Below are 20,381 nucleotides of genomic sequence, written 5' to 3'. Positions count from 1 at the left end.
TTCTGAACGAAACAGTGGATGTATGATTTTTGTGGTTCATGCTGTGGCCATAGACATGGTATGTGATTTGACAGTGAGTTTGGGATAGCCCAATGCAAAAATCCTGAGAATCCATGTGGATCCGTGCTTTGTAACCACGTTTTTGCACCATTGCGGCCCCACGAAACAGTGGATGCGTGGTTTTTTGGTGCAGGCTATAGCCATGCACATGCTATGTGATCTGATGGTGAATTTGGGGTGACCCAATGCAAAAACCCTGAGGACCCATGTGCTTTTACCTCCCCCTTCCCAGGCAGCCTCCTTTATCTCTAGAGTCCCTTATCTCCCTCCCTATCGCTTGCCGATCAGCTGCTCAGCAGCTTTGTTTCAACATCCCCTTCCCTCTTTCTAAAAAAAAAAAGCACAATTTGCTTTTTGCCCCTGGGCAGTTCGGCTCCAGGGACCACGCATTCGCTCCATAAGACACACAGACATTTCCCCTTACTTTTTAGGAAGAAAAAAGTGTGCCTTATGGAGCGAAAAATATGGTAATGGCTGCCGGTGGTAGTAAGAAAGAATATCAATGCCACCGCCGAGGCTAGAACTGGTTCTCTCGTTGCTCTTTATTGTGTCTGAATTCATTTAAGGATTGTTCTCCGCATCTTCTCTCTCATTATGGGATGTATGGGGTTGCAGCTGCCCTCAGGTCTTGACACCCTGAAGGCTAGCAGACCCCAAGCACGGAGCCCGTTTGAGCAGGCTGGCGGCCGGTCGCTGTCTCGGTCGCCGAACATCTGGAGCTCCTGCTCCAGTCTCCTTAAATCGCTCTTGACAGCCTGTTTTGGCGGGAGCCTTGGAAAGCCGTCCGCCAGTCACGTTTATTGGATGTATCCGTCTGAATTGGCCGAGCCATCTGTCCCACCTCATCCATCACCTCTTGTTTGCTCTCCCAAGGCAGAAAAGTGAGGGGAGGGGGGATTTGTTCATAAAGGGGGGGGGGATACAGGTATCTGCGTCAGGTAGGCAGGGCCTGTGAAGCGGGGCCTGTGTGAATTGCTTCCTCTCTTCCTCCCCTCAGAAGACATTTAGGGAAGCCGCTTAGTATTCCGGTCGTGGGCTGTGGAGTCGTTTCTCATTACTGTTGCCTCGGCCCTGCCAAACGGCTTGGAACGCCGCGCCCGTCCTGCTCTAAAGGAACAATTATGAACGCTAATGTGCTATTGAACGGAGGTGGCAGCCAGGCGCCATTAATTAGACAAGTGTTTCTGTCGAGAGAAAGAGGGGGGGAGCAGAAATTGCTTTTGTTTTGGGGTGAATTCTAATCAGTTTAGTGCTTTGCTTTTTTTTTTAAAGAGAGATAGAGAGAGAGGAAGATGCTGAAACAGAAAAATGCAAACTGTTATTTCCTTCTCTCCGAGGTTCATCTAACATATTGTGAGGCATTTTTTATGGCGAGAGTCGAGGAAGCGGAAAGTGGTTGTTAATGGAGTTCCTTATACACGCCCCCCTACAAATTATATCCATATAAGCCACCAGAATAATATTTATTATTCACCAGGAACCTTCATCAGGAGGTTCTAAGGCAGGTCAGAACGAAAAACAACACTAAAAACAAATGATGATTGCAACTCAAGATATATAAATAAATATAATATCAAAAACTAGGGTAAAGAAATATGTGTTCGGCATTCTCCAAAGGGTTCATAGCAAAAGCTGTCAGGTGCACTTCTGTGGTAAAGGAATTCCATAACTTAGGGAATTGATTTTTGGAGGGTGTGGCTCATCACATTGGAGAGGATGGCAAGAGTGGCAGGAAGATTCAAGGATGATCAAAGAAACATTTAAATATTTCAGAGTGGTATGGTATAAAAGTATTTTTTTTTTAATTTGCATAATATGGATAGATACCTTTTCAAAACGAGAGCAAGAGCATCAGGAGATACAGAGGACAATCCCAGATGTGTTTTCCAGCATATTTGCTATCAATAAAAAAAAATTGTTGTGACGCAAGCAAATATTTATTCTGAAAGTGTGACCCAGAGCAAGAAATTTGAGAACCACTGATTTAGGGGCTGCCACAAATAATGGACTTTCCTGGGCTGCCACTCTCTGCCCCCCCAAGCTTCTGAGGGTGGCAGAACTACCAAGAGGGTCACCTCTGCTTATTTTAACACCTGAGAAGAAGGTCTCATAGAGTTGGAAGGGACCCCGTGGGTCATCTAGTCCAGTGTTTCCCAACCTTGGGCCTCCAGCTGTTTTTGGACTACAACTCCCATCATCCCTAGCTAGCAAGACCAGTGGTCAGGGATGATGGGAATTGTAGTTCAAAAACAGCTGGAGGCCCAAGGTTGGGAAACAGTGATCTAGTCCAACCCCCTGCAATGCAGGAATCTCAGCTAAAGCATCCCTGACAGATGGCCACCCAACCTCTGCTTAATAGCCTCCAATGAACCTTCTGAGGTGGTCTGTTCCACTGCCAAGCAATTCTTATTGCCAGGAAGTTCTTCCTGTAAACGAAGAAGTAAAATCGGTTATGGTGCAGTGGGTGAAGGACTTTGAATATAACATACAGATGGCAGAATGGGAAAATTTAGGGGGAAGGGAACTGAAATTTACGGCTTGTTTTACTATAAAAGAAAACTTTATGAAGATGCCACATCAGATGGTACATCACCCCCAGCAAACTGGGCAAAATGTACAAAACCAACTCAAATTTATGCTGGAGGTGTAGAGAGCTAGAGGGAACAATGTACCACATGTGGTGGGGTTGCAAAAAAAATCTAAATAGCTTTTGGAAACTTGGATATAATGAATTTTTAAAAAATGTTTAAAACAACGTTTATCAAAAAACCGGAAGCCTTCGTCTTAGCTCAGGGGTCGGCAAGGTTTACCTCACACTGGGCCAGTTCACTCCAGTGGAGATGCATCTATGGGACGGATGCGCGGCCGCAATTTCCAGCGCCACAGAAGGGAGTCCCCTAGCCGGTTTAGCGCAGCACGTAGGGACTTGCCGAGTGGGTGGCTTGGGTCAAGGGCGGTTTGTGGGCCAGTTAAATGACCCCCATGGGCCGGTTGTGGCCCATGGGCCTTAGGTTGCCTACCCCTGTCTAAGGTATTATGGCATCAGACATTCCAAGAGAGAAAAGGAGGGTTTTTTTGTAGCAACAACAGCAACGAGGATGCTGGTTGCCAAGGGGTGGAAAGGAGATAAAATCCCATCCCCGGAGAGCCAGTGTGGTGTAGTGGTTAAGAGCTACCGGGTGAACCGGGTTCGATTCCCTGCTCCTCCACCTGCAGCTGCTGGGTGACCTTGAGCCAGTCACACTTCTCTGAAGTCTCTCAGCCCCACTCACCTCACAGAGTGTTTGTTGTGGGGGAGGAAGGGAAAGGAGGCTGTTAGCCGCTTTGAGACTCCTTAGGGTAGTGATAAAGCGGGATATCAAATCCAAACTCTTCTTCTTCTTCTTCTTCTTCTTCTTCTTCTTCTTCTTCTTCTTCAAAAGAGGAGTGACAGGTTAAACTGCTTGAATTTATGGAACTATCGAATATGACGGAAAAGATCAGGGTTAGATCAACCCAAAAGTTTAAAAAGGAATGGGAGATTTATAGGCAATATTTAAAAGAACATTGTCCCCCTATTAAAACTTTAGATTGCAGCCAATCAGAAGCCGTGGAAGTCGTGTCGGACGTTCGGGTTCCAAAGAATGTTTGCAAACTGGAACACTTCCTTCTGGGTTTGTGGCATTCAGGAGCCAAAACGTTTGACTCGCAAGGTGTTCAGGATCCAAGGTACGACTGTGTAGTGACTTGAGGGACAGGGAGGGCCCTCTGGCCCATGGCTTGAATGTGGCCCTCCAAGTTTCACCAGCTGACCGATGGGACTGTGCCCAAGCTGTACCCCATCTCCCTGAGCCCCCCTCCTGCGAGCCCTTCTGCAACCCTTTACTAGCCTGGCAGGAAGGTGGAATTGAACTGTGCTCGTTCATGCTTTTTCCTTCCCCAAAAGGGAGAGAAGAGGGGTTTGTAGGAATCTCTTGCCTTCTGCCGCAAAGAGCCCTGTGGTACGAAGAGAGCCGTGGTCTCTACATTACTCCTTCTCCTTCCTGGGAGCCACTCCAGCGCCCCAGGAGCTGGGGTGTCGGCGGCGAACAGCACACAGAGCCAGCATCCATCAGCAGCTGCCGAATCCTCTGCTGGGGAAAAGTTTTGCCTCTCACAAGAGCAACAGGCGGCAAGAGCACAGGCAATAAATAATTATGATTTACCTTCCATCGCCGGCTTGAGCTCGGAGACACCAGCCGCATGCTAACGCTGCTGGCTTGGAAACCGTGCTGTGTAGAGGATGAGAAGGAAGGGAGGACAACGTTTCCCATCATTTTCAGCCGCAGCCGAGAGCTGCCTGGTCCCCCCAGTGTTCTTTTTCTGCCTCCTCCTTCCCTGCGGCTCCTGAGCCGGGCGGGTTTTGCTTGGCTGGCTTCTGCAGCAGCGCTTTAAATCTACTTCATAGGTGGCTGTCTGGGGGAAAAACTGGTCCTCTGCCCACAAAAGGAGAAGGAGGTGATAAGCCCTTAAGCTGTGGCAATGTTTGGGCGCAGGGGGTGAGAGAAAGAGAAAGCAGAACAGTCCACCATCTAGCTTCAAAAAGTCATCCCCCCCCCATTATACTTCATCTTAGTTGTTGTGTTGTATAGCTTTAATTGCTGGCTGTTTTCATATTTCTATGTAAACAGATTTGTGAGGTTGCATTTAATGTGGGGTGGGTGCATATCTTTTTCTTTTGCAGCCTCTCACATCCATCTTTGGCCATACGCCCCTTCAAGTTCTCTCCATTGTTCTTTGCCATTCTTGGAATAATAATAATAATAATAATAATAATAATAATAATAATAATTTATTTATACCCCGCCCATCTGGCTGGGCTTCCCCAGCCACTCTGGGCGGCTTCCAACAAAATATCAAAATACCATCATACATCAAACATTAAAAGCTTCCCTGAACAGGGCTGCCTTCAGATGTCTTCTAAAAGTCTGGTAGTTCTTGTTCTCATTGACATCTGGTGGGAGGGCGTTCCACAGGGAGGGCGCCACTACCAAGAAGGCCCTCTGCCTGGTTCCCTGTAAACCTCACTTCTCGCAGTGAGGGAACCGCCAGAAGGCCCTCGGCGCTGAATCCTCAGTGTCTGGGCAGAACGATGGAGGTGGAGACGCTCCTTCAGGTATACTGGACCGAGGCCGTTTAAAGGTCAGCACCAACACTTTGAATTGTGCTCGGAAACGTACTGGGAGCCAATGTAGGTCTTTCCAGACCGGTGTTATGTGGTCTCGGCGGCCGCTCCCAGTCACCAGTCTAGCTGCCGCCGGTCTTGGTAGAGTTGGAAGGGACCCCGAGGGTCATCCAATCCAACCCCCTGCGATGCAGGGATCTTACCTAGATCACTTTTGTACTGTTTATTGTTGTTAGCCGCCCTGAGCCCGGCTTCGGCTGGGGAGGGCGGGATATAAATAAAATTTTTTATTATTATTATTATTATCATCCATGACAGATGGCCACACAACATCTGCTTAAAAACCTCCAGAGGAGGAGAGCCCACCAATGGGAGCCCGTTCCACTGTCAAACAGCTGTTGCCTCCCCACAAGCCTTGCTGTTAGTTTTAGATCGCCCACCCATTCCATAGTGGTCATCCCCTTGGTCTTTTGAACTTGTAGGGTCTCTATGCGAACCCAGCCTTATTCCATCGGCCCAGATCACCTCTTGCCACATGTCCTGCATGTGTCCATTTTAACTTTGTGGCCTTTCCCACTACATCTGTAGCTTTCCATCTTGGTCCTATCCAATTATTACTTTTTCCATGTTCTAATGATATTCTTAGAATTGCACGCTTCGTGGCATGCTGTGATATTCGTAAGCTGTCCTTATTTCTCTCTCTCATGGTCTAGTTCCACTACATATTACAGTGACACATCCCATTCTGTTTTGATTTCTGTATTGTGCTCTACATGCGACTGCTCAGAAACTTCAGCTGGCTCAGAGAGTTGCAGCCAGAATGTTGACCGGGGCTGGTTATAGGGAGCAGTTACAACAACTCAGTTGGCTACCAGTTTGTTTCCTTGCACAATTCAGACCTATTAAGCCCTTTATGGAGCCTGTATTCCCCCATATGAACCTGCCTGGGTTCTGAGATCTTCTGGGGAGGCCCTTATCTCGGTCTTGCCACCCTCACAGACACACAAGACAGGGCCTTCTTGGTGGTTGCTTGGTGGTTGCTCCCAGAATTTAGAACTCCCTCCTTGGAAAAGCTAGACAAGCTCCCTCTTTGCTGTCCTTCCACCTTCTTGTTCGAACGCAGGCTTTTGGAAATCAACTTTTTTTTTTTAGTTAAAGGACTGGTGCTGTGCTGTTTTTATTATAATTAATGGCATGCCTTTGATTCATTTTTAACCAATTCTGTTAATGTTTTAAGTGTTGATTCTAAATAATGGGTGGCTAATCCAGTTTGAAACAACTAGCTCTTTGCAATTGGCTGTACTGTCTGTGGTCCAGCACAGAGCCATGACTGCATTTCTTCCACCCGCTGAGACTCGGGTGCTTCGGAACGCTCAGCTCAGAGATGCCTGCCAGTCCAGCGGAAGAAGGCCAGGGAGGAAATTAAAACAACCCCTTTGGACTCTCCTGATAACAGCTGCTGAATGACGCCGTGGCAGATTTCCATCAAATTTCCTTGCATTTTAACAAACGCCACAATAGCTAGATTTGGGGTGGCAGAGCAGGAGTCCAAGTGCGTTGGTTGGGTGGCCTGGAAGACTCATCTTTTCATCTCCTGTTGCTCTGATTGCATCACCCTTTCCCTTAAGCACCGTTCTCCATCATGCTTTAATAAAACTCTTCTCCTATCCTGCTTTTTCACCTTTGCCCTCTGCCCATCAGCTAACCTCTGTGGCGTGCCCCTCTCCCACTATGTTCTTCCCCTGCTAAGGAAAATCACTCCTCGTCCCCCACCCCATAATTTGAGGGGCACAAGCTCTCGGGGACCCCCGTTTTCAGCACAGCTTTTCTCAGCCCTCCAATTTCTGCCGGCTAGTAGGCCGCGAGCTTGACCTACCCGGAGGCCTGTCTGGCTACACCTCTCTGGATTTAGACCAGCTCCTGGAAGGAGCACAGTAGCTGAGTGGGAAGAGAGAGGTAGTCTTGGGTGCTGAGGGCAGAGTTTGGAAGGGCACATCTTGTATTGCCTAGTGCATGGGTTGGCAATCTTTACCGGCCATGGGCTGGATCACTCCCATGGAGATCATCTGTGGGCCGGACTGGTGCAGCGCAATGCTGGAGATCGCATCTGCGCATGTCAGTGGCACCGGAAATCGCTTCTGCGCATGCCCAGACGCCGAAAATCGTGTCTGCAAAGAAGCAATTTTCGGTGTCTGGACATGCACAGATGCAATTTCTGGTATCTGCACATGTGCAGACGCCATTTCCAGCGCCACTCGACGAGTCTCTGCGCTGCTTTAGCGCAGTGCACAGGGGACTTGCCAAGTGGGCGGCTCGGTTTGCGGGCGGCTTGTGGGCCGGTAAAACGGTCTTCGTGGGCCACATCCGGCCCATGGGCCACACGTTGCCGACTCCTGGCCTAATGTGAACGGTTCCCCGTTCCCCGCTTCTTTATAAAGGACCCTTCCCCTATTTCCCCCCACTCTTCCACCTTTGCAGAATTGAGCCCTCCCTTCACATTGCAGGGGAAGAAATAAGCAAGTTTCTATTCCTTGCCGTTGGGAAGATCGGCTTGAAAGTATGTGAGCCAATGTCTTGAGATTTCTAGCCATGAATGCCAGTGGGAAAGAGGGCTTCAGCATCCAGGCACTGAGCAGAAGCAGGAATAAATCACACAGAATTGTGGAAACTGTGGCAGAAAATGAGTGAAGACGAGTCGCGTTATTCCGGTTTCCTTGACATGGGATTTGGGTGGCTTTGACACAGAAGAAGAAGAAGAGTTTGGATTCAATTCCACCTTCCTGCCAGGCTTGTAAAGGGTTGCAGAAGGGCTCGCAGGAGGGGTGCTCCGGGAGATGGGGTACAGCATGGGGAGAGTGCCATAGGTCAGCTGGTGAGGCTTGCAGGGCCACATTCAAGCCATGGGCCAGAGGGCCCTCCCTGTCCCTCAAGTCACTACACAGTCGTACCTTGGATCCTGAACGCCTTGCAAGTCGAACGTTTTGGCTTCCGAATGCCGCAAACCCAGAAGGGAGTGTTCCAGTTTGCATATGTTCTTTGGAACCCGAATGTCTGACACGACTTCCACGGCTTCTGATTGGCTGCATTCTAAAGTTTTAATAGGGGGACAATGTTCTTTTAAATATTGCCTATAAATCTCCAATTCCTTTTTAAACTTCTCGGTCGATCTATCCCTGATCTTTTCTGTTATATTCGCTAGTTCCATATATTCAAGCAGTTTAACTTGTCACTCCTCTTTTGAAGAAGAAGAAGAAGAAGAGTAGTAGTAGTAGTAGTAGTAGTAGTAGTTTGGATTTGATATCCCGCTTTATCACTACCCTAAGGAGTCTCAAAGCGGCTAACATTCTCCTTTCCCTTCCTCCCCCGCAACAAACACTCTGTGAGGTGAGTGGGGCTGAGAGACTTCAGAGAAGTGTGACTGGCCCAAGGTCACCCAGCAGCTGCAGGTGGAGGAGCGGGGAAGCGAACCCGGTTCACCAGATTACGAGTCTACCGCTCTTAACCACTACACCACACTGGCTCTCTGCTGGATCAGGCTAAAGGCCCACCTAATCCTGCGCCCTCTTCTCCCAGTGGCCAACCAGATGCCCATGGGAAACCCGTAAGCAAGACCCAACCTCAAGAGCAGACTCTCCCCCTCTTGCTGTTTCCGGCAGCTGGTATTGAGAAGCACTGCTGCCTCTGACCGTGGAGCAACAGCATAGCCAAAATAGCTGCTGGTTTCCACTCCATTGCTTAAAGCATACCAGACATGGTTTTACAGCTGTGTGAGGGGGAAACTACAGCTTCGGGGATTCCTCGGGGGAAGTTCTTGTGCTTTTAAAACCAGCGCTGGACGTACATTAAGGGTTTGGCGTGGATCACTCTTCAGCTTCAAAATGGGCGCCATGCATAGTGGGCGAAAGAAGCAAAACAAATTTGTGGGGTGTGGAGGGGAGAGGTTTTTTTGCGAATCCTTCGCCTCTCCCTCCTCGGAGAGGCCTTCCTGGCACTTCGAGGCCTGCCCCTGTGCGTTAACGTGGCAGCTGAGACGCCTCAGAGGAAAGAGCAGGAGGGCGCGATCACTTCCCTCTCCTGGCGCTGCGCTCCGTGTGGCGAGTGTGCCCGCTTGCGGAACGCGCCGGAAGATTGATGCGACATCGTATTGAGCGGGAGGGCCGAGCCGGTTCCCTTATTTGTAGCCGTTTGTCTACGTTTCAGCTTTCCGTGCCCGTAAATCACTTGCCAGATGCAGCTGCCTCCCAGCGCACGCCTTTGCCGACAGGCGGGTTAAGACGCCAAAGCAGGAGCCGCCACCGCTGCCACCCTGGCCCTGCCACATGTGTGCCAGGGCTGGTAATTGAGTTGGGAAGTCCTCGCGAGGCCCCTGACAGTCCTGGGCAGGCAGCTTGTCTGCCGTGTCAAGTAGGGGAAGAGAGGGAGCTGAGATCTCTATCCTTGTTTTTGTGTGTTTTGAGGTTTGGACACTTTCCCCCTTGCATATAAATGGACTAATTAAGACGCAAGGAACGTTGGTGGGGAGCGTGGCGGCGGCGGCTTTTGACCCCCCCATTCTTCACAGAGGTTGCTGGGGGGGTCGGCGAAGCGGCGCTGAGGTTTAATTGGCCTCAGGGAGCTGGCGGGAGATGGGTAGCAAGGCAGGATTTTTCCCTTTCTTGCATCTGATTTCTTCCTCCCCCCCCCCCCTCCGGAAAGGCCTTTTGTTGCTCAGCCCTTTGATAGCTCCCTGCCTTTCGTCTCCCCACTGAGATCCTTCCTCTCATTCTCTCTCTGCACCCTTTCTCCCGCATATAAAAAAAATCCCCTTGCTTTCTTCTCAGCGTAACTTTCGTTCTCTTCCTTTCCCCTCTATCCTTGGTTTGCTTTCCATCTGCCCGGGGCTGGAATTGGCAAGCCGGCTGCGGGAACCCAGTGGTGGGCTTTGCAAAAGCAGGGTTTGATTCATTCCGGGCCTCCAGGCTGCCCAGGACCAGTTCCCATCGCTGCAGAGCAGGAGGTAGGCAGAAAAACAGCATGCACAGGTGTCAAGACTCTGCCCTGACAGAGGGAGCCCAGCCCAGCCTGGAGCTATAGGTACATAAACAGGTGCTAGTACAGTGGTACCTTGGGTTAAGAACTTAATTCATTCTGGACGTCCGTTCTTAACCTGAATCAGTTCTTAACCTGAAGCACCACTTTAGTTAATGGGGCTCCCGCTGCTGCCATGCCGCTAGAGCATGATTTCTGTTCTCATCCTGAAGCAAAGTTCTTAACCCGAGGTACTATTTCTGGGTTAGCGGAGTCTGTTACCTGAAGCGTCTGTAACCCGAGGTACCACTGTATTAAAAACAGGATAAGCTTTGCAGAGGAGGGCATTTCTGTACCTCTGTACAGGGTTGGTCCTCCAGGATCACCTGATTGCGTGGGGGAATTCCCTCAGAGCCAAATCAGTAGTAGCCTTGGGACGTAATTAGGGCTGGGCAATATATTGAAACATTATCACAAACTGGTTTGGAATCTGTATCGTGGTGTCAGTTTCATAATTTTTGACCTGGCCATATATTGCAAATCATGATGTGTGTGTGTGTGTGTGTGCTATGCAGAAATCACAAGGCAGGGAAAACCAGGAAGCCAGCCAGTGTTCCTACAGAGCTCCATCCTTATTCCAGACATGATATATTGGTATATGGCAGTGATAGATCACAATGTTGAAAACCAGATAATCAGCCAGCCCTAGGCTCAGGGTTCACACCAGGCAGGTGAGGCAGTGGGTAGAGTGGGACCACCCATTCAGGTGGCTGCAGCAGATCTGATGAGCCTCTTGCCTCGCCAAATCATCTTTGCACCATTCCAAGCTTCTGGCGTTGCAGTGGGCTTGCTTGTCATAGAATCATAGAGTTGGAAGAGACCACAAGGGCCATGGAGTCCAACCCCCTGCCAAGCAGGAAACACCATCAGAGCACTCCTGACATATGGTTGTCAAGCCTCTGCTTAAAGACCTCCAAAGAAGGAGACTGCACCACACTCCAAGTCTGGATCTTTTTTCCTACCATGAAGGTGATAACCATTACTTATATTCACCTGTCAACGAAAGCAACTTACATTAGAAACAAGAAAATAAATAAAACCCAGAGGTAGCAAAGACAATAAAACCAGGAGTGAGCGAAAGCTAAAACACTCTCCAAAGTACGTACTTCGGGGAACAAAGCCTGCCCACCCCAGCCTAATCCAGGGGTCAGCAAACTTTTTCAGCAGGGGGTTCAGACCTTGTGCGGGGCCGGACTATATATATATTTTTTAAAAATATGAATGACTTCCTGTGCACCACAAATAACCCAGAGATGCATTTTAAATAAAAGGACACATTCTACTCATGTAAAAACACGCTGATTCCTGGACCTTCCACAGGCCGGATTTAGAAGGTGATTTGGCCGGATCCGGCCCCCGGGCCTTAGTTTGCCTACCCATGGCCTAACCCACTGATGGCTACTGTTAATGATGGCTGCACCCTGGCTCCGGGGCCAGAGGCAACATGCCTCTCAACGCCAGTCGCTTGGGGAGAACAGCGAGAGAAGGCTGCTGTGCTTCTGCCCTTGCTTGCGGGTCCCCTTCAAGGACCTGTGGGAAGGCAGGGGCTGGACCAGATGGGTCTCCTTCCTTCCTTGGGAGGCTGTGGTTCAGAGGTTGCCGGTCACTCAGAACTCCCTGCGAAAGTTTAGGCATGACGAATAGTCACTGGGCTTACTTGAATTATATCCCCGAAGGTGGGAGGAAGCTTTTAGGCGGATTGATGCATGTCCGAGGACAGCTCTCTGTGATCCTGAGGCTGCAGAAGAGTCTCCTTAGTAACCTGTTCAGGAGCGACTGGTACTCTTTTAATCTGTACCTCCGGTGACATCTTTCTGGCCCCAGGTACAGTGGTACCTCGGGTTACAGACGCTTCAGGTTACAGACTCTGCTAACCCAGAAATAGTACCTCGGGTTAAGAACTTTGCTTCAGGATGAGAACAGAAATCGTGCGGCAGCAGTGGGAGGCCCCATTAGCTAAAGTGGTGCTTCAGGTTAAGAACAGTTTCAGGTTAAGAACGGACTTCCGGAACGAATTAAGTTCTTAACCCAAGGTACCACTGTATAGACTTACCTTCCCACTCTGAGGTGGCACTGTTTGGTTTGTGTGGCTGCTGCATGTTTTTAAATGGGCACAAAACGCTTGGAAACCCTTGGGTAACAAGTCAAATCATAAGTTAAAAAGCCATGGTAAGGAACATGGGGCTCTGGTGCATTGCTGCAGGGGAGAGTTTGCTGGAACCATCAAGCGCAATCACTGCCACTCGCCTGGCCCGGACACACACACACACACACACACACACACACGTACGTGTGTCTGAAAGACGGGCAGGGATTGTTTTTGCTGCTATTTAGGTGTTTTGTAATTTATCATTAAGCGTTATTTCAGCATCTGTTAACTTGAGATGTTTCTTTGGCCTACCAGTGTGGCGTTTAGTTTCACAGCTGTTAACGCATCGTCTTGAAATGTTGTCGTACTTTGTGTTATACGTTCTTGTGAGCCGTTTTGAGCACGGTTCTGCCATGGAAAAGCGGCCTACACACAAACTCATGATGATGGCGATGGCTGATTCCAAGGGCAAACCAAAACTGTAGGAGCTGGGGAAGCTGAAACTGACTACAGGTTTCCTCGCAGAGGTGAACTGACTGCCAAAATCACCGCCATATGCCACCTTCAACAATGCTGTCACCCTCGAGTGTGCTACTATGGCTTTTTTGGGGGTGGTGAGGACCCTTTTCTCCTCCCCCAGATCTTTAGGGATCCCTTCCCCTTCCAGCATAACCACCTCTCTTCCTCTCCACAGCTCCAGAAATGCATTGCCGCTTCCCAGCTAGCTTCTGACGCCATCTTCCAGTTCTATCGCGATTCGGCTCACAGGAAATACTCCAAGTGGTGACTCTTCAACCCCCAAGTGGAACGGAGCAGAGACTTGACCGCTTAAAAATGGCACCACATGGTGTTGGCTGGATCAGCACCGCCTCCCCATGCACCTCCAGCCTTCATTCTCCTGCATCCTTCGCTCCGAAAGGAGAGGTGCTGTTTGATCAGGCTGCCATTAACAGAGATTGTGGAACGGCCTGTGGGTTAAGATGGCAGGATCCTGAAAAAGCTGGGCCTTCGTTGCCACGGGCTGTGCGCTGTGGCGCTCCATATCTGCCCTCCCCGAGCACATGGGCTTCCAGCTCTCTCACATTTTGGTAAGCACGTGTCTCCCCCCCCCCCCCACTCCCCAATGAAAGATATTGTTTCCGCACAGATTGTGAGGTGGCTGTCTCTCAGCTTGGCCTAGTTGTGAAGCCAAGTTCTTCCTTTTGGATCCTCTGCTCTCCGCTTTGCCTAAAATAGTTTTTTTTGTCTGTGTGGACATTAAAGAACATGTTTTCCTATTCTTTTCTTCCCCCCCGACTGTGCTATAAACTATCTTTACCTACCCTAATGAAGCAGCGGAGAAAAACCTCTCCTGTTTGAAATCTGCAGGCGCCTGTGTTGCCTGCTGTCTGACGTTTGCCTCAAGCAGTTCATAGAAAAGTTGGAAGGGACCACAGGGGGTCATCTAGTCCAACCCCCTGCAACACAGAGACAGGAATCTTTCGCCCAACGTGGGGATCGAACCCGTGACCCTGACATTAAGAGCCTCGTGCTATACTGACCAAGCTCGAGCATTCCCTTTTAAGCCAGGGACGAGCAGTGGTTAGAGCATCGGACTCTGGTTCGAATCCCCACTTGGCCACCAAGCTCACAGTCGCACACTTTCTCTACCTCACCTACCCAGAGTTTTCCCAGAGCGAGGCTCATCCTTTGCACTTCAGGTGTGCTGACCCCTGCAATTTCCCCGAATGTGGAAACTGGACTATATCATTTGTAAGGTAAAGGTAAAGGGACCCCTGACCATTAGATCCAGTCGTGGCCGACTCTGGCCAAGGGAGCCGGCGTATGGCTTCCAGGTCATGTGGCCAGCAGGACTAAACCGCTTCTGGCGAACCAGAGCAATGCACAGAAACGCTGTTTACCTTCCCGCCGGAGTGGTACCTATTTATCTACTTGCACTTTAATGTGCTTTCAAACTGCTAGGTTGGCAGGAGCAGGGACCAAGCAACGGGAGCTCACTCCGTCGCGGGGATTCGAACTGCCAACCTTCCAATTGGCAAGTCCTAGGCTCTGTGGTTTAACCCACAGCGCCACCCATGTCCCTATATCATTTGTGGTCAGTGATAAAATTGGGGCAAGGCGTGTGTGCTGCCGTGAGCATCATTCTTAATTCATAATAATACGAATGGCGCTGAAAATGGGAAAACGTAGCCTAGCTGCTTTCAAAGTGCTACAGCTGGGATGAGCAATTGGGGTCTTGGGTGGAGAAAGGAATTGCTACCGATGGCTTCTAGCCATGATGACTATCTGGAGGCAGCCATGCTTCTGAAAACCACCTTCTGCTTCCCTGCATAATGCCCTTGAGGTTTGGGGATAGAACCCCTTCATTGCAACCATCTTTCAAACACTGTGCACCTCCATCATTGCCCAAGCCTTGCGGTCTCCGGATTTCATTGCTCCCATCCAGACTGGGATGGTGTCTGTGCGTGAGACAATGCCTGGATTTGCCCCCTCCGTTCTCCACTGGATCCTGGCGCACCCTTGCTGCTCCCACTGCGTAATCCATGGGGACAGCCTGCATTGGATGCCCCCCACCATACACTGAGATGCACCCCCCCTTGCCATTCTCATACATGCCTTGGACCTGGCATATGATGGAGACGTAGAGCTCCGCGCTTTCCCCCTGCTCATTAATATTCTGCGGAACTTCCCTGCTTGTTTTTCATTTTGCAGTTTGGCAGCCGCCGGTGGGGAGAGCACAGCCCCTGCCAAATCGGAGCTTGGCAGAGACTTTTTCATCGCCTTCCTCTGCCTCGGAACACAGCGACGTGTTGGTTAAGGTCGGGGAGCAGGGGCTGGTTTGGGAAAGTCCTCCTGCCCCCTTCCAAGGGGGATCCTGGGCTCAGATCGGCGCTGCAAAAGTAAAGAGAGACTTTTGTTGCGGTTTGATAGCCTTCCTGCCCTCAAAGGGTTGTTCCCAAATCTTGGGGCACAGAAGCGTTCTTTATTGGTGTGAACCCAGCCGACCTTTCCTCCCAGAGCTGGCAGATACTGCTTAATAACCATTTTAATATGGCACTTAGTCTTTTAATCACCCCCACTTTGTCCTTGCAAAGAGATTGCAAGGTTACAGCACATTCTTAGGAGAACAGAGTCCCATGTTGCTGGCTCCTGAACTTTGGAGCTGGGTGTGTGGGTGGGTATTGTGAAATTTACTTCACAGCTTCTCAGCCAAAATCTGGTTTTCTGGGGGAGGGTCAGATCCCACTATTTGCCACCTCAAGTTCCTTTCAGACAACTGGTGAGAGAAGCAGGGGGAGCTGCAGAACATAGAAAGGCAAGAAGAAAAAGCAATAATGGGAAAAAGTAGCGTGGCTTAGGGAAATTGCAGGCTGGGGTTTGACCTCTCCCTCCCAACCCATCCCTTCGAAATGCCCTGGTTAGCTGAAAACTCTGTTTGCAACCGTTTGCAGCTCCTCACGTGTGTGTGTACGTAGCAATGCGGGTGGTGCTGTGGGTTAAACCACAGAGCCTAGGACTTGCCTGTCAGAAGGTCGGCCGTTCGAATCCCCGCGACAGGGTGAGCTCCCGTTGTTCGGCCCCTGCTCCCGCCAACCTAGCAGTTTGAAAGCATGTCAAACTGCAAGTAGATAAATAGGTACCGCCCTGGCGGGAAGGTGAACAGCATTTCCGTGCACTGCTCTGGTTCGCCAGAAGCGGCTTAGTCATGCTGGCCACATGACCCGGAAGCTGTACGCCGGCTCCTCGGCCAGTAAAGCGAGATGAGCACCGCAACCCCAGAGTCGGCCATGACTAGACCTAATGGTCAGGGGTCCCTTTACCTTTATAAATACACACACACACACACACACACACACACACACACACTGCATGTATTATCAATGAGGACTAGAAACCTGCCCCCTCTTTTTTTTTAAGAGGAGGATTTGGGCTGTTCAGCAATATAGATTGGTTTCCCAGTTATGTGCCTGTGGAACAGAGCCAACCAACTTGTACTCGCATCGTGTGAGGTGTTGGCTCCTGTGCTTCAGGAGGCAGCTCCCACAGTGTGGCTGCTAAGCCTTATCATCCATCTCCATCAGGTCACTGTAAATGACGAACGATGGGGCTGTCCTTGGCAAAGCCTGCTACCCCCCTCCCTGGTTTCTCTCCCCAAACTCTTCCCTCTTCCCAGAGATCCAGCTGCTCTCTTAACCTTCACCAGCTGCCCTGGGAAGAGGCAAACGGCCCGCTTTGATTAATGAGCCTAATTGAGTTGATGAAATGATCTTTTTTTTATTTCCCCCACCGGTGCTTTCTGAGGTCTTCATCGTTTCCTTATTTAAACCAGCTGTCCCTCTGGAAAAATCCCCTCTGGCTTCGAAAGGGCAGGATAGCATCACCACGCATGCATGCGCAAGCATCCTCCTCGTGTTTCTCCCCCCCTGGCCTAAACACCCTCAACCACCAACTCCTCTTCTTCTCCATCTCCTTCTCCTTAAAGGACGAAGCGACCTCGTCTCCCCTTTCCCCTAGTACAAAGCAAGACTCTGTTTCCAACCGCTGCACTCTCTGCCTCCTGCTCTCCGCAATGAATATTCAATCAAGGCTGCGCTATGTATTATTTCCCACTCTTTCTGCCCCACCGCGGCCTCCTTAGGGAAAAAACACTGAGATTTTAATTTGCAGGCTCCATGGGGCAGGTGTGCAGGGGTGTGTGTCTGTGTAACAGATGGAGGGGATCAAAGTGAGAGCGCTGTCACTCAGGCTTCCTCCATTTGGAAAGGGGCGATGGGGGCCACACACTTGTCCTCCTTTGCTTTCTTTTCAATTAGGCAGCCTTGGTCTGAATCGGTTTCTTCTCTCTCCACCCCCCCTCCCAAAGGCTCCCTTGCGCTCTTGGGTTTCGATGCCTTCTGATCTGCCTCTTATTCATTAGGCAGCGAATGCGAGAGCAACCAAAACCACCTCTGGTCTTGCCCGGGCACAGCCACGGCTGCTGCCCCCCCTCACAAAAATGGACATTGGCTTGCCACCCTGCGATCCTGCCTAGAGACTTGTTACTGCTCGCTCGGCTCCTCCTGACTTCTGGAGCGGGGAAGAGGCTGCGAGCGATAAATTCCACCCACTCTCTTTAAAATCTGCCGCATGCTTTGAGTCAGACTGTCGACTGTGCCAGCCCACGGTGGTTCTGTCTCCCAGAGATGCCAGCATTGCAAGGGGGCATGCCCCCCTTGCAGCCTCTGCTGAGGGCGAAATCCTGAGTGCCCGAGTGATTTGGGGGTCCAGCGGAGGATCCAAGCAGTAAATGTATATTTTTTACGTCCTACAATCTTGGTTACACAGGCCCAGAAACGAGCATCCGGCCGTTTTCAGAGAACCCTAGCTTTCCTTTTACCAAAGCAATCATGTTTCTAGCCCTGGAGTGAGCAGTTGGGGTTCATGGGCCAAGGGCCAGTTAGCTGGGGGGAATTAATTGGCAAAAAGATTATGGGGTTCTGGCTTTAAGTGGCATCAGAGAGAAATTCAATAGCGGTTGCTCATAACTAGTGGGGTTTGCATCAAAATGTTCCAGCGTTTGGAGTATTCCTGTTCACTGTGCTGGCCAGCTACCTAGCTAGCTGACCTTCCTTCAGGATACTCCATTCCGTTCCCCCTACCAGCAAGTTTCTGCCCCTTCCACAATCATAATTCTGCTGCCGCTGAGCACGCTCTGTCTCCATTGAGCTGTTTTGCCTCTCCTTCCACCCCACTTCAATTTCCCCCCCTAACTATGTTTTGGTGTGTTTCTGCAAAGCTTGTGTTTCCCCAAAAGAAAAGCACTGCTGGATCAGGCAAAAGGCCCGTTGAATCCCGCATCCTATTCTCACAGAAGCCACCTGAATGCCCGTGGGAATGCTGATCACTGCAAAAGCAGCTGGTGTACAGACACATGCTGCTTTTGACAGTGGAGCGCTGTTTTGACGTCATAAGAGGTGATAGCCACACCGGGACGTCAGGAATCTGGTCAGAATAGCTGATTAGAACCTCTATGTACAGATGCACTGTATCTGTGTCAACAGACGAGGATAAGGAACAGGTGCCCTCTAGGTGCCTCAGAAGCACTGAGGGCAGCAGATGACAGCAGGCTTTGCTTCTGTGTCAAGAAGGGAAGAAGCGAGGGAGGGGAACCTAAGGGAGCATCAATAAATTGGGTAAAAAAAGCTCAACACATTTTGTGTCCGGATTCTCACTTGTTGAAATATGGCAACCCTGCTCCCTCCTCCTAAGTCTCGGTGTTGCTGCTGGTTAGAACATAGAAGGTAGAAGGGCAAACTGAGGATTAGTTGTCCTCTGCAGGTCATTGTCTTCTGGCGCCCCCTACTGCTAGGCTCCTTTCCTTCTGCCCTATCTGTCCCAATGGGCCCCAGCCGCAACTCAGCTACCCCATTGCTGCGGATACAGATCTGCGGGGACGAGGTGAGCCATTTGCAGCTCAGCCGCCTCTGCATCTGGCTGTCAATAATGGCCTGTAGCCGATCCAAAAATCAAGATGCACACACCCTCCCTCCCTCATTTGCCTCCTTCCGGCAACTCCTGCAGCCCAGCTGGTGCCAAACGTCTTGGGAGGCCAAGGGGGGGGGGTTCTGTTGTCTGGGCAACCCAGGACCTCCATCCACACTGCCCAGGCTTGCACCCCATGGAGGTTATTTCAGTGCTGGTCAACTTCACCCCTGGAGGCGCACTGCATTGTCTCTTGAGACAGACAGATGCCAACAACAGGGATATGGGGTGCTTGTGGCCTTCTAGATGTTGCGAGATCACAATTCCCATCACCCCCGACAGTTGGCTGAGCTGTCTGAGTCTGCTAGGCCATGTGCTCTTCCTTCCTACGAAATCTCTGCTCCTGACATTTAACAACATGCGCCAGAGTAGGGCCCCAGACCGTCTGAGCTCTTTTCAATTCTTTTTTTTTTCCACCTGAGCTGAGCTCGAGATGATGGTTAATGCTTTAGAAAGAAGCAGGCCAGGGACCGCGCATAAATATGTGATGGCGCACCAAGCACACTCAATAATTCATGGGCGCTTTGGGGGACAGCAAGAGAGAACAAGGGAAGAAGAAGAGGGAGGGAACGTAATGGATGGAGGGGCAGGAGAGAAAGGACAGGAAAGGGGAGAGGCACAAAAACAGCACCCCCACCCTGCTCTGTATCTCGGACTTCATCAACCTGCCTGCTCTAAAACATCTGGAAGCCACCAAGTTAGAGAAGGCTGCTGTAGCATTTGAGGACATGCTGAGGGGTGTGTATATTTCATCTCCTTTCTCCCCCAGACCTTGAGCGCTTTACCACTTGAACCCAAAGCCTAGCCTTGCTGGGTGGCATGTAGCCCAGTGTCTTGTTTCCAATAGTGGACAGCCAGGGGCACCCTCCAGGAAGCCATGCAGGCAAAGCATGAAGGTCCTCTCGTCCGCCTGATATGCACAGGTAGACTGCCTCTGCAGCTGGAGGTTTCCTTCTGCCACCATGGCTAATTGCTGCAATTTTTTGTTTTCATTTATTTTTTGCACGTATGAACAGGGCCTGAGTGAGGCCAGAATAGGACCTTGTAGTGCAGAGAAGGGGGATATCTGTGTGCCTTGGACTGCAGCTCCCATTAACCCCAACCAGCAAGACCAACAGTCAGGGATGATGCGAGTTGGGAGTCCGAGAGCTCCTGGAGGGCTGCAGGTTCCCTATCCCTCCTGTGGCATATATGAGGGATGACCGGCTCACCAGCCTATAGTCAGGGCTTCTTGCCCCTTTGGCAAAAGTTGCTTCTGACCCTCCACTTCTGACACCATGTTTCGTAGCAAAAGAGCTGGAGCCCATCTGCAATAGCAGGTGGGCCTCAGGGCTGGGAACCAAGAGTCACTGCTGGTTGTGGGGAATCTCCACAACCCTGGGGCGACAATGAGGCCCTCCGGCCCTCTTTCCTCTGGCCCCCAACAACTCTTCTCCAAGGTACGCCCCTCCTAGGCGCTGCTGCATTCCTTGAGACTGTTTGCCTGGCTGGAATGTGTCC

The 20,381-nt window shown here is 50.5% G+C and overlaps 1 protein-coding gene and 1 long non-coding RNA gene across 2 annotated transcripts in view; both read left to right on the top strand.

Moving 5' to 3' along the window:
• The window catches only part of EXOSC5 (exosome component 5), a 39,820-nt gene extending 26,182 nt beyond the window's left edge, over nucleotides 1-13,638 (top strand). The window contains exon 6 of the mRNA XM_083754321.1: nucleotides 13,054-13,638. Coding sequence (XP_083610447.1) covers nucleotides 13,054-13,146 — 93 coding nt within the window. The 3' untranslated portion in view covers nucleotides 13,147-13,638. The remainder of the gene's footprint in view (nucleotides 1-13,053) is intronic.
• A 2,581-nt stretch (nucleotides 13,639-16,219) lies between these two features.
• Nucleotides 16,220-18,549, top strand: LOC310851867. The gene is made up of 2 exons (XR_014567898.1): nucleotides 16,220-17,526; nucleotides 17,559-18,549. It is a non-coding gene; the product is annotated as an uncharacterized lncRNA (long non-coding RNA).
• Nucleotides 18,550-20,381: the final 1,832 nt, after the last annotated feature.

The sequence above is a fragment of the Podarcis gaigeae genome (assembly GCF_964106915.1).
Source record: "Podarcis gaigeae genome assembly, chromosome: 8".
Taxonomy (NCBI): Eukaryota; Metazoa; Chordata; class Lepidosauria; order Squamata; family Lacertidae; genus Podarcis; species Podarcis gaigeae.
Note: the sequence above shows the minus strand (reverse complement) of the source record. Positions and strands in the feature narration are given on the sequence as shown.